This window comes from Lynx rufus, unplaced genomic scaffold, assembly GCF_022079265.1.
Source record: "Lynx rufus isolate CCGP_SWC_20201006 ecotype Redwood Valley unplaced genomic scaffold, mLynRuf1.p SCAF_27, whole genome shotgun sequence".
NCBI classification, from domain to species: Eukaryota; Metazoa; Chordata; class Mammalia; order Carnivora; family Felidae; genus Lynx; species Lynx rufus.
In genome coordinates, this window is record NW_025814842.1 from 2,009,460 (window position 1) to 2,023,131 (window position 13,672).

General features: G+C 54.8%; 1 protein-coding gene across 1 annotated transcript in view; it reads right to left on the reverse strand.

Annotated features, from left to right (window-relative positions):
* IQCE (IQ motif containing E) overlaps positions 1-12,543 on the reverse strand; it is a 40,188-nt gene extending 27,645 nt beyond the window's left edge. The window contains exons 1-6 of the mRNA XM_047089069.1: positions 12,437-12,543; positions 6,885-6,932; positions 5,501-5,546; positions 2,040-2,168; positions 1,128-1,262; positions 198-268 (exon numbers count right to left, since the gene is read on the reverse strand). Of these exons, the coding sequence (XP_046945025.1) occupies positions 198-268; positions 1,128-1,262; positions 2,040-2,168; positions 5,501-5,546; positions 6,885-6,932; positions 12,437-12,472 (465 nt within the window). The 5' untranslated portion in view covers positions 12,473-12,543. The remainder of the gene's footprint in view (positions 1-197; positions 269-1,127; positions 1,263-2,039; positions 2,169-5,500; positions 5,547-6,884; positions 6,933-12,436) is intronic.
* Positions 12,544-13,672: the final 1,129 nt, after the last annotated feature.

Consider the following 13,672-nt stretch of genomic DNA (forward strand, 5'->3'; position numbering starts at 1 on the left):
GTCCCTCCCCCATCGCACGTGCGCATGTTCTCTCTCTAAAAGTAAATAAACTTAAAACAAAACAAAACTCGGGCGTCCCTGCAAAGCTCATGTTCTTTCCATATGGACACATCTCGGCACTGATCCTGACTTTCCCACCCGTGGTTACGGAAGGCTCTTGTGGTCTAAAACCGACAAAGGACAGACAGAAATACTACCTTCTTCAGCTCAATGATCTCGTCGTACATGTCTTCCTTCTCTCTGTAGACAGGGGTCCCGGGAACGTGACCTGGAGGGGGACACGCAAACGTCTGAAAAGATCATCTGAAGAGTAGACGGAATTCTTGGCTGTGCCTTAAGAAAATCCCGGACGTTTGATAAAAAAGAAGACCAAAGCATTTCACCGGTTTAGCTGGACCGTGATCATCCCCGGAACATAAGGAAACCAACACCGACAGTGAGTAGAAGGGTGAAGCAGGAGAGAACGGAAAGGTGTGAACACAGGGCTTGCCTGCAGGAAAAGGAAGGAAGGGGGACAGAAGGAGAAGTGATACATTTAGATTCTAAATCGCAAACAAAACAAAAAGACAAAGACAGACAGACAGCAGCCCTTCCAGCGCTGACAGAGGGAGGCAGAGAAAGAAGCAGACTCGGGTCTCTGAAACGCACCTGATAGACTGAGACTCTACAACATTCAAGCCCAGAGTAGAACTCGGAGCCAGCAGGAAGGGGTCGGCAGGGGGTCAGGGTGACAGGGGCTCACCACGATCCCTGTGGAGGCCCACGAGGATAGCCGTGAGAGCCGGGGAGGAGACATGGGGAGAGACCAGACAGAAGGACGGAGACAGGACAACAGACCCGGGCTTTCTGGTGAGATTTGGGGTTTTCGCTATGTGCAACTGTTATTTCTAGTACTGTCCATCCGATAAATCTCAGCAAGCCTCCGAGTTACAAGGGCAGGCCCGACTGGAGCCTGGGGACACGTCACTGTCACGTTAGGAGGGTAGAGCGGACTTGCGGGGTCCCCGTCCTCTCTCCACGGTCTCGTAGGGACACAGCCAATACAGGAAGCCCAAAATCTCACTTTGTCAAAGGACAAATCCCGAGCTTTCCCTTACTTGTGGCCTCGTCACCGTCAACATGCTCACCATTGCTGGCAGAACGCCTGAGATTGGACCTCTTCACTCTTAAGGCTGCTCTCAGATAGTCGGGAGTAGTGCTGGGGGGGCTGGCCCATGCCTGCTCCAAGGTCAGGTCTGATTTCAGGGGCTGGGTCAGACTTCCTGGTTTGAACGTGCATGGATTTAATATGACAGGTACAGACAAACACAACGGAAGGTTTTGCCTCTACTGATCAATGCTCATGGGCTGAAGAAGGCTTAAGACAACCAGCAGACGGTGGCAATCAGTGGGATGCTGATAAAAATTTTTGGCTCTCAAAAAATAAAGCCCAGATCCGGAGCATTTGTCTATTTCCACGGTATAAATAGTCCTATGATGTCCAATTTCAGGCGGCCAGCGTGACATTGACCGGCTCACCAAATTCTTAAAAATTTAACAACTGGCTCTTGCAAGTGGGTAGGAGCTGGGCCAGCAGTGCTGGGACATCACAAGACTCCAGGGATAGCATGTCACACCCGCAAACCATCAGAAACCACACTTACGTGTGCCGTAAAGATTATGAGGCTCAATGTCTTTGAGAAGTTGAAAAGCAACATCATGCAAATAAGTCCTATTACGAACTCGATCTTTTAAAAAAATTTTTTTGTAACGTTTATTTTACTTTTGAGACAGAGACAGAGCATGAACGGGGGAGGGTCAGAGAGAGGGAGACACAGAATCGGAAGCAGGCTCCAGGCTCTGAGCCGTCAGCCCAGAGCCCGACGCGGGGCTCGAACTCACGGACCGTGACATCGTGACCTGGGCTGAAGTCGGACGCTTAACCGACTGAGCCACCCAGGCACCCCACGAACTCGATCTTAAATCACCACCCGCCACTGGTCAAACCCTCCTCTGGAGCGGGAAGGGCCTCTCTGTCGGACCAACCACGTACCGCATACCTGGCTTCGAGCTTCCCAGCCACAGCTTCTGTGGGGTTAAGGACATTCTGTTACCAAGAGGCATGCTTGCTGCCGTCCTCAGAGACCTCCAGGATGCCACTTTCCTCGGTTTAGAGTGATAAGGTGACTCTAAAAAGCCAATATATGGTTTCAGAGGGGCAAGGTATCGATGCCTCTCAACATTTGTGCTTTAGTGACACAAAAATGGTACCAGAACATTCATAAGAACATTCTGACAAAAGTGAAAAACACACAGCATATGGTTATGTACTACATATTATATAGCTATATCACATAGTTTTATATATATATATATATATATATATATATATATATATATGGAATGTGTACATACTTATGTTTGTTTTTGGAATTTTATTATAAAGACATAACGTAAGAGGAAATTTATCTAAAAATCTAGTCATAATTCTACCAGTATTTGATGTTCCCAGATACAGGTGTGTTATAGTCACAGAACAGTGAACACACAATTTTGTCCTTTGCACTTAACGGTATAAATATTTTTCACTTTGCTACCTAGGGACACAAGTAATACTATCTAGAACTTACTATGTAAAACAAAAAATGTAGAAGAAATGAGAAAAAATTACCTTTCTGGGCATTTTTGATTATGTTATTCATACAAGGGAAACATGTTAAAGTTACTTTTTAATCTGGGATTTCATCTCTTTATGTAAAATCGGACACATTTATGCAATAACTCAGTTGTTCATAAAACATGTTTATAAGTAGCAAAGAAATTCCTGTCTATGGTAAGTCCTGAAAAACCTAAAAAAAATCTCTAAGTTTTCTCCACGGCTTCAAAATTTAGGGGAGATTTCTCATTATAATTTGGGACGAGAGAACAGACTCGTTAGACCTGGACGCATTTTCCCTCAGCGGGACCACGGGGCCCCGGCTTGGGGGCATGCTTGAAGGCCTTCCAAACCCTGTCCATTTAAGTGCTCACTTATAAAGTAAGCTGGCCATCAGGGGCAAGCTCCACCAGTAACATTTCCCTCCCTGGCCCACGTGAGCTATCAGCGACCGGTAAGGATCCCTCAGGAAACGCGCACGCACGTGGACAAAAGTGGGAAGGCAGAAGGAAACAGGAGTCGGGAGATACAAGATACTTGGGCGAGCGGGGCTGTGAGCAGCAGAGCCCTGGGCCCTGGAATCCAGTCGGGCCTTAAAGAACAACACTGGCTAAGTGAATGGGACACGTGGTTGCCGCTGTCCCGGCCCAGGAAACCAGACGAAGCACACCTGCTGGGCTGGTGTCCCAAAGGCCGCTACAGGAGTGGGCATCTGAGCGGAGATGGCTCACCCGGTGTGAGAGGGCTGAGCCAGCCCAGGGGAGGGGGCGCCGGGGTGCTGGGGAGAGGACCCTGAAGGTCGGGGGGTGGAAAAAGGCTCTGAGGACCAGGGCTGGGCCATACGGGACTCCCAGCGTGGGCTGCGGGGAGAAAGCACGGGGGAAAGCAGGGTGCTGAAGTTCAGCACCCCTCGACTTCTAGATACTTCTGGGGCTTTCACCGTTCTAAGTTACGTGAAGCACGACTCTGACGTTTACAGAAACCAAGATACAAACAATTGGACGATTACTATTTGAAACACTTGAAACGCTGATATTCAGTAAAAACAATTAAAGATGTTCTAATATTTACCTTGTAACCGAAGAGAACTTAAAACAAAATGGTTCTAAAACAAGAAGGTTTAAAACACACACACCCGCCCTTCACATCAATTCTCAATTCCTCCATGGAAGGAGAGGAAGGACATCAAAAACCCAAACTGATAGATTCTTTCTTCCTTTTTTATTTTTTGGAGAGGGTGCGCGAGCACGGAGGGCAGGGAGGTCCAGGGAGAGGGAGAGGGAGAGGGCGAGGGAGAATCCCAAGCAGGCTCCACACTGATAGCGGGGCTTGCTCCCACAAACTGAGATCATGACCTGAGCCAAAATTGAGAGTCGCACGTTCAACCAGCTGAGCCACCCAGGCACCCCAACGGATTTCTTTCTAACGTTTATATTTATCTGTAATACAAAACATGGTTTCTTTTCTTGGCAGGAATTTATCTAATTATGTTCTTCTTGGGCTAATGAAAGTCCAGTCGTGTTCTCTGAGTGCGTCACATACACACAGGAGACGTTTGAAATACACTCGTATAGAAGAAACGTAGATACACGCATACGGAGGTCAGAGACGGCCACGGGCTTTTGGATAACAAAAGGAAGCCCATCCGGGATTTAAGCTCTGTCGGAAAGGCGTTCCTAAGCATCAAATTCACACGTGGTTCTCTGTGCACTAGAGCAGTGTCGGAACGGCCCGGAAGAAGAGAGGCCTGGCTGGCCGTCTGGACTGAAACCCCATCTGCCACGACTGAACGCTTGTGCCCCTCAGTCGTACGCTGAACGCTAACGCGAACCCTAACGTGATGGTGTCGGGGTGAGGCCTGGGGGAGATGATTAGGTCATGATTAGGTCCCAGAGCTCCCTCACCCCTTCCCCCACGTGAGGTACAACCAGGCCGCGGCCGCCCACAACCTGGAAGACGCCTCATCACAACCACCGTGCTGACACCCACCCGAGTCTTGGACTTGGGCCTCCAGAACTGTCAGAAGTAAATGGCTGTCATTCAGAAGTTGCCCGGCCTTCCGCCAGCTGTCGGGGCAGAGCAACACCCATCCCTGCAACATCGTCCCTAGCAGGCAGCCACCCGCGTGCCCACGGCCAAGGATGGTGTCTCCCCGCAGAGGATGGGGAACACAGAACCTGCCCACAGATGCAGCAGGGCAAGCCCACCGGAAAACCACTACACCCGCTCAGCACGGCGTCCACAGCAGCTCTGACTCAGTCCCCAGGGGATGAGGCCTTCTGGCCGAGGAGCGTTCGGAAGACACAAGCGGGTTCAGAGGGCAGGGAAAGAACCCAAGAGGCCAGAGCACTGCGTCTGCAGGAGGCTCCTGGGACAGCGGCCCCTGGGAGCTTCAGCCCCCTGCTGGGCCTCCTCCCACGGGGGCCATGGGGGAAGGCAGGGACCCCAAGAGTGCCGGCTCCCAAGACCCCACCACAAGGGCCATGGGGGAAGGCGGGGACCCCGAGAGTGCCGGCTGCCGAGACCCCAACACGAGGGCCACGGGGGAAGGCGGGGACCCCAGAGTACCAGCTCCCGAGACCCCACCACAAGGGCCACAGGGAAGGTGGAGGCCCCAGAGTGCCGGCTCCCGAGACCCCACCACGAGGGCCACACGGAAGGCGGGGACCCCGAGAGTGCCGGCTCCCGAGACCCCAACACAAAATGGAGCCAAGTGGTGGGAGTGTCACTTCTTGATAACCCCAGGTGTTTGAAGAAGACATTCTTGATCTTTCTCCCAAGACATCAGGGAAGGACAGCTTCTAAAACCCTTTCTCTGGGTTAAAGTGCAGAAATTGGAGGGATGAAGGGCCTGGTCATACTTACTCAGTGATGTGGGTGGAGGTTTGTGGAAACTTTTCCTTTCTGCTTTCTGAAAGAAAAGAAATGATGTAAAGCACGTTGAGCCTTCCCGAGGAGCCCGATGGCCCCAAAAGTGAAGCACGGGCATGTTCAGGACGGGTCAGAGCAGGTGCAGGGCAGCGAGAGAAGAGGTTAACTCAGCAGAGACATGAGTGAAGGCTGAGCCCAGGAAGAAACACACAGCGCGGCGAGGTGACCCCGGGAAACGTGATGCGTGCGGTGTTCTGGCCGCACTGGGTTCCCGGAGCTCTCGGGACACTACCTAGAAGCACACTGAAGATGCCACGCGAACAACTATCTTCGGCCCCCCTGACTGTCCTCAGGCCAGTGTCTGCAGCGCCAAGGTGTGACCGTCCACCAGGATGGACTCGGCAGGAATACGGCAAGTACAAACCCCACTGGGGAGGGATGGTCCCGCACGGGAGGGGCCCTGTCGGAACACCGTCTCCCAGGGCAACCCTGATGCCAGATGCAGAACTAGGCCCTGCCGTGTGCCCAGGGAAAGGACAAACCTCATCGGCTTCCTCTTGGACAGAGAATCCCTCTTCCCTCCCGTCCAGCAGAACCGTGAGCCCTGCCATCTGAATTTTCCCTGGACGTGAGCTGGATCCCTACTCCTCCGGGGAGCATCTCGGGTCCACGGCCTCAGTGGTGTTGAGGGAACACCCCTAATCTGCAGAGGTCCCTCACTGCAGACAACGGGCGCGTGATGTCCCCCTTCGAGTGCACAGAGCCGAGGTGGAACGGAGACCTGCTGGTGCCACGTGCCCTCAGAGCCATGTGCTGAGGCTCGTCTGTGACTCTGCCTGCTGGACACGTGCCTTGTGCTCTTTTTTTGTGACCGCGAAGCCGGCAGGCCGCACGTTCTACCCAGCGCGGCTCCGCAGACAAACCCGGACCGGCCAGGCTGGGGGCTGCTCTGCCTTGGGACCCCTGCTGGCCACTCTCCCTTCAGGCCACTCCTGGCATCCAGGGGACCCTGGGGCCATCGTGCCAGGACATCACACACCGCCAGAGCCGCGGCTGCCAAAGCGAATCCCTTCTCCAGCCTAGAACCCTCTCCCCCCTTCATGTTACACCAAAACCAGAAGCAGGATAAGAGCTTAGAATGTGCCTCAAATATACTCTGCTCACAACTAACACCCGGATACAAGTTTTAAAATTATAATCACGGTTACCTATACCAACCAAGGGCTCAAAACTCCTCAAGTGCAGAGTAGCCCCTAGAGTGTGTATTCCGGCTCTAAACGTCACGTTTGCGGGGAAAGAGCCGGGGGCGTGTTTGGGTAACGTGTAGGGGCCAGATAACCAGCGGTGGGACAAGCGGCTGTGCCCCGATCACACTCACCGTCTCAAAGTCAGAGTCAAAGGTAATTGCGGATAGACTGTCATCTCCCTGGAAGAAGAGATGGAAACAGTGAAATTTTAGGGAACCTGCCTGGCCCCCCACGGTCACACGTACAAAGTGAAAACAGCCCATCCACGGCTGCTGAGGCAGTGACTCAAGAAACCCACTCCGAGTTAGCTCAGAACGTGCAAAGTGGGCAGCGGCCAGCCCGCTCGGTTGCAGCCCAAAGATCGGTGGCGGACGTGACACAAAGCTCCACCCCCTCGGGCTGCTCCACGTCTGTCCATCTAGCGGCACCACATCCAAGGATCCGCTATGTACTGTCGATAAAGAAACGGTTTTGGAGAAAAGGAACGTGTCTCACATCGTGTAAATGCTCTCTTACTCATCTTCACGTCAAGGCACAAGGGACCTGGGACTGGCTCCCGACAAGAACAAGCCAAAGTCATTTAAAAACACACGCGCATTAATACATGCCTTATTTGGCCGTAGAAACCTTCCTGCCCGGCCGTGGGGGGTAGAGGAAAACCTGTACCACCTAATTTCAGTACGAGGATGTCATTTCCCAAGAGAAGACTGTTTCTGTGCTAACTCACTTACTCAGTTTTAAATCCTAAAAAAGGGAAAGGAGGAACACACATAAACCCATAAATCCCCTCTGATCGCCGTGCTGTTGATTCGCGGTGCGGTTGCCGGGAGTTAGGAACTGACACCCGTCCTGGGAGCCGAGAAGGCTGTGTCTGGCTGGTGAGCGTGTCTCAGCAAGCCGTGTGGGTGCGGCTGAACCCACACGGTGTCGTCGTGGGACTTTGCTGCCTTCTGAAAAGCACAAGTACGGACTAAGCCATATGGCCATAGTATCAGTACTTTAAGGAACAATTCTTCCAGCAGATGTTCCACTGGAAACATATGGCCGTGCCAGAGGGGTGGGGGGTGGGTAAGGTGTCGCTGTCGGGACGGGGCAGCCCTCCAGCCCAGCGATCTGAAACACAGGGTCCGGACTAAAGGTGTGGCGTGACCTGATGTGGGACAGGGGGAAGGTCGTGTGCCCCAAATAAACAGAATCTTCCATCAGCCACTGACGGATTTTCTGCGCCATTTCACAAGTGATGTTTTAAGGCACAACTAGCACGTGACGATCACAGAGCGTCTTCCTTGAGCAAAGCGTGTGAAAATGACGCCCAACGTTTAGGAAGGGAGGGCAGCAGGTTCAACGTGCAGATCCCGTGCCGGATCTGGGGAGACACGGTGGCGACCGCGCCCTGGCATCACAAAGGACACGCCTGCCGACGGCGGGTGTGGACCCGCTGGAAACCGCACAGAGGAGGAGCGACGGCTTTCTCTGTGGACACTCGTCATCATTACTTGTTTAATGGCCTGAAGGCTCAACAGGGAAACAAGGCTACCTGTGTGGTGGACAAAACCAAGGGATCTGTCTCCCACAGGTGCGCTCAGCCACCACGCCTTCCCCCCAGCCGATCCTCCCTGCCTTCGCTCCCTCTGCCCACCAGTCCTGCCAGACGGGACGGGACAGGACGCGGAGCCGCTCCAGGCTCACCTCTTCAGGCTGCAGCAGACAGACCAGGGGCTGCGTTAAAGACAATGAACGCGTCGATGTCTCTGAGCACAGTCTGAGCTGCCGCACCCGTTCCCTGGGTGTCAGGTGCCTGGGGCGGCCGCGGGGCAGGCGGGCGGAGAGCCCGACGGGGCCCAGAGCAGCATCATGCCTCCCCGCCGGCTGTGTGACGTTGGCCACACCACTGACCCTGTGCATCCCAGCTTCCTCAACAAAGGAGAACACGTTCCTCTACCGGATTTTCAAAAGCACTAGAAGGATATGTGTACTAAGCAGACACTGGGAAAAAAGAGCGGGTCTCGAAGGAGACGGGGGAGCCTGCGGGGATTCAGTACACGGTGTCGGAGAAGAAGGAATACAATACGTTCCCTAGGAGTGGTCTTCCAGAATGATGGGATGAGGAGCTCGGACGACTGTCTCCTCAACAGACAGCCGTTTAACACAGAAAGTCATCAAACAAACAATCATTTGGGTTTCTGGAAACTGGCCTAAGGGCAGAGAGCAATGGAGGAGATTCACTCAAGAAAATCTACTAAATCTGGGAGAGAACAGTCTGGGGCATCCCTTGCCCCCCCACCCCCAGCCCTGTCCCACGGGAACTACTCCAGGGAGATAGGCTCTAGGTGGGTGCAGGCAAGACAGCGGTGAACGGTGGGGGAGATTCCCTGCGCCCAGAAGGAGGGTGTAAGCCCTACCCCAGGAGCAGCCGACTAGGAATTCTAGGTCCCCAGCTCGCTTGCAGGGCAGAGGTTCCGCTCAGGGAGGGTCAGACCCCCACCTCCCCGCACCACAACAGGACTGTCACTCGAGGAGGCCGTCCCTGCTGTTGGCCCCGTATTTGTAGTGCATAGTGGAGGATCCCAATGGCTCCCTAATTCCAATGCCAAGTTGAAGACAATGGGGACGTGGTGGGGAGCCATGACAGGGCCCTCCTAGCTCTGTGACGGCAGCAGCAGGAAGCCAATCTGAAGAGCAACCAGAAGCTTTAACAGAGCCCAGAAGAGCCTTCCTGGGGTCACAGTCGACCTTGAGGGGCAGGGAGGCTGCCTCCAAGTGCTAGACCGCACGCACGTGGCCGTGGGCTTAAGGAGGGCTTGGAAAATCTCCCCACACACCTAGACCAACCCTGGCTGAGGGGCCTTAGCACAACCTCGAAGCAAACACTGGCTGGACAAGAAACCACCCCGCCACAAGAGCCGCTCCCAGGAGCCAGGCCTAGAGGTACAGTATCTAGAGGTCCGGAGGGCACGTGCGCGTCTAAGGCTGCCCGTGCAGGGGAGACGGAGAGGGGCAACCCAAGCTACTAGTCCCTGGCTGCGGGTGGGCAAGACCGTAAAGTCGCGCACCGTGACAGCAGCCTCCAAGCCACACGCACACAGATGCACACATGCACGCACGCACACGCCCACACAGGCACACGCAGTGTGACAGGCCAAGGGGCTTACCCACAGCCGTTGATCAAAAAATGGCTTCTGTTGACCCAAGGGTGACCCCTAGGTAGTGAAGTTAAGACAAACCCTGCAGGGAACCAGAGGCTGCACAGCGAGGGCAGGAGGACCTGAGAGTTAGTCCAGCTAAGTCACTCACCGAACACGGACCACCAAGCAAACACCAAGCCCATGCGGAGGAGGGGCGGCGACCCGGGGTCGCTGTCACATTCCATCTAAATGTCTAGCTTCCGACAGGAAACCATGAGATACCCAGAGAAACAGGAAAGTGTGATTGTTAGAAGCAGGAAAAAAGCAGAAATAGAAACTGCTGAAGGAGACCGGATGAGGGACTTAGCAAAGACTTCAGAGCAGCCATTATAAATATGTTCAAGCCGCGGTGCTGTGAGGCTGCAGGGTGATCTGGGAGGCAGGAGAGCACAGGAGATTGTGAGCCAAAGGTCGGGGGCAGGGCTGGGGGGAGAGGAGACCTGAGGTCTGGGCCAGGGGGCTAATAAAGCACGCGACATAGAACCTTACACGTAGTAAATGTCTAATAAATGCTCTTCTTGTCTCGTTCTAGAAACTGTGAGCCTTTTTATGAATGTTGGCCTTTAAATCACCTGTGGCCCCACTCAGGTTCTACGTCACCCCCGTGGCTCTGTACTGCGGTCAGCGGAGCCGCTTATAGCCGCCGCACGGTGAGGCCCCTGGCACACAGTAAGCGCTCTGCGAAAGTTCACGAGCAAGCCCAGAGGCAGCTCTATTCCAAGGGACTTGAGAGAATGGACAGACTGGACAGCGCCTGCTCTCAAGAGGTTCTTGTCTAACTGAGCACAGATGCAAGCTAGCAGAAAAGCCGCAAGTTAGCCTGGACCAAGGGCGTCTCCTAGACGTGGAGAGAGCTTTGCAACAGTTTCTCCACGAGACCGAACTCCTGGAGACCAAGGCAACATGGCTTAACTTGTTCTGTGTCCTCAGAGCCTCACACGTAAGGGGCTTAGCAAATGTTTATGTGCGTAAGGATGTTTATAGTAGCACTGTTTCTAATAGCTGAACAGCGAAAACAAAAGAGTAAAAAGCAGAGAAATGGGTGAATACAATAAGGGCATCCACAGGTTAGACTTTTTCATATCATGCTCGTGAAAACGTGCGGCTGTGGGAAAACGCTCACAACAAATTAAACAGTAAAGGTGACAAAACGAGTCAAATATGCTCTCAACTTTTTTCAAAGGTGCGTGGAAAAAGATGCATTGCAAAAAGATTGGAAGGAAATCCGCTAGATATTGACCAGGTCTTGTGCAGGTAAACGGACTTTCTAAGTTTTCTCTAACGGTCATGAGTTTTACAATCACGACACAAAACGTCACTTTCTAAAGATGAAGGACCCATGGCGGTAACTGAGTCCCGTGTAGGTGGGCGGGCCTCCCAGATGAGGCAAGACTCGCTGCCTTGAGGGACAAGTTCAGTCGCTCCCAGGGGCCAACAGCACTGAGCCTGGGCCCTCGCTGTCCAGCCCAGCTGAGTGCTGCCCTCTCAGTGAGAAGAAAGCAAAGTGAGCAAATTTCCCTCTGTCTGGAGCCCTCCCAAGGCTTCTCACCCCGCCTGCAATAAAATCCACGCTCCCTGCATGGCCTGCACGGCTCCCGTGGCCAGGCGGGTGCCCACCTTCCATGCACACCCCTTTCCCCCAGGAGGTCCCAGCAAGCTTTCGTGCAGGCGCTGCGCCACACCCCACTCTCCCATCTCAGGACCTTAGTACATGCTGCTGCCCCACTGCTCTCAGGTCTTTACCAGCCTGTCTCCTTCTCGTCCTCATCCAGGGCGTCCTCAGAGCGGCTGCTCCGGGCACCCCGTCTAAAGCAGCCCTCTGCAACACCTCCATCACATGGGGCCTGTTTTATTTTCTGCACAGCTCACTCTCTGAAGTGATCTTGATGTTCTGTTTCCTGCCTTCTTCTCCCCCAACGGGAATGCCACTTACCCACGTGGATGCCTCCCCTCCAGCGGGTAGTGGGCGCACCCAAAACACTTGGGAAAGGCACCAGCGGACAGCACGTTTGCCCTCACCCAAAGGAGTAAACCTGGGGACGCCTCCCCCGGGGAAGCCTTCTCCCATCAGCGCCGGGCAGGGCACTGTTGTCGGGGCCGGGGGTTTTCCCCCTGCACACCCAGGCCGGCCGCTGCCCCCCGCCCCGGAGGCACGGGTGGGCCAGCACTTACGCAGTAAGCTCCGTCGCCCCGCGGACCGCGGTAGCGGGCTCGGCACAGGCCGGGGCCTCGAAGGAGGGCGCGGCGTCCGGGAGGGCTTCCTGGAAGCGGCGGCCTGTGCACGGGCTGGCGGGGTCTAGGGGCGGCTGGAGGCTGGGTGAGGGGCGGCGACGCCCGGCCGGCTGCACGCGGGCGGGGGCCCAAGGGTCGGTCTTATGCGGTAACAATAATGGCAGCTGTCACCCGGCGGCCTCCGGCCGTATGCCCCTTCCTCCGGACCGCGCCTGGCCCCGAGAGCCGGCGAGCTGGAGGGAGCGAGGAGGCCCGCCCGCGCTTACCGTCTCCGAGGCCGGATCCGCGGTGCCCAGTGACATGGCTGCGGCGCCGCCCGGCCGCCCCTCGGCGCTGCGGGCGCGATCGTCCGGCTGTGCGGCTCCGCCGGCGGCCCAGCCGCCCGCAGCCTCCGGACCTCCCTGCCCGCGCGCCTGCCGCGACCCCGCTGCCATGGTAACCGCGCCGCCCGCACAGCCCCGGATGTGGCCGGCGCCCGAGAGCCCGGCCGACCTTGCGCGTGCGCCGGGAAGCCCGAGGGCCGACCCGCAGCGCGCCCAGAGGGACGAGGCTCGGAGCCCTGCGGTGCTGAAGCCCCGGGAACGCGCTTAACCGTTCCCGGAGTGCGTCCCCCGCCTTCTCTCGTGGAGGCTCCGCGACAAGCCTGTGCGCCAGTCACAGAGCAGAATGCTGCTGTTTATTAGGTTAACGCTAAAAGGGACAAGGAGCTTGTGCAGGCTGCTAGTTCTGGACACCCGGCGTTCAGAAAATGATCCTCCCTGATCTCTATCTTAGGCTCTAGGGTTCTGATGTAGTAGCCCCCCGACAATAAAAATACTGCGTTTGCGCTGCAACTCGGTGGGCATCATGAAGATCTTTAGGAACATCGGGCTCCAGAGTTTATTGAAATTATTATTAGCAACTATGCTTTTTCTTGCTCCTTTATACAGGTGTCCAAGGGCACCTACTCTGTCCCCTCACCCTGCTTTCTTTTTCCAGCCACCTGACATCTATCATCTACAAGAGCATTCCATGTCCAGAATGTAAGCTCTCTGGGGCAGGGGCTTGGTTTTATTCACGGCCTTTTTTCCATCCCTTGGAACAGGGGCTGGCACAGAGCAGGTGCTCACTATGTATTTGGTGTCCAGGGAGTCATTATAACTTTTGTGTGCTGCTGTTTCCACAAATGTTGATAAATGGGTTGTTGTGAGAATCAACTGAGTCGATATCTGTAAAGTGCTTAGAGAACAGTTGCCCGTTCCAGAATGAGTGCAATGTGACACTTCTCTTGGTGTGGTGAACAAATGAATGAGTCCTCACCCACTGTAGCGCGTTGTAGCCGAAATGCTGGCAGATTATTACTGGTCTAGCTCTGGCACCAACATATAGTGCAGGTTCATGGCTCTCTTTTCGTCAGTGTCCTCGCTTGTACACAAAGGGGGTGTGGCTCCCCACCGGCACAGAGAACCTGAACTGCTTATCTTAACAACTTCCATTTATTTCCTCGAGGTATTGCCCACGTG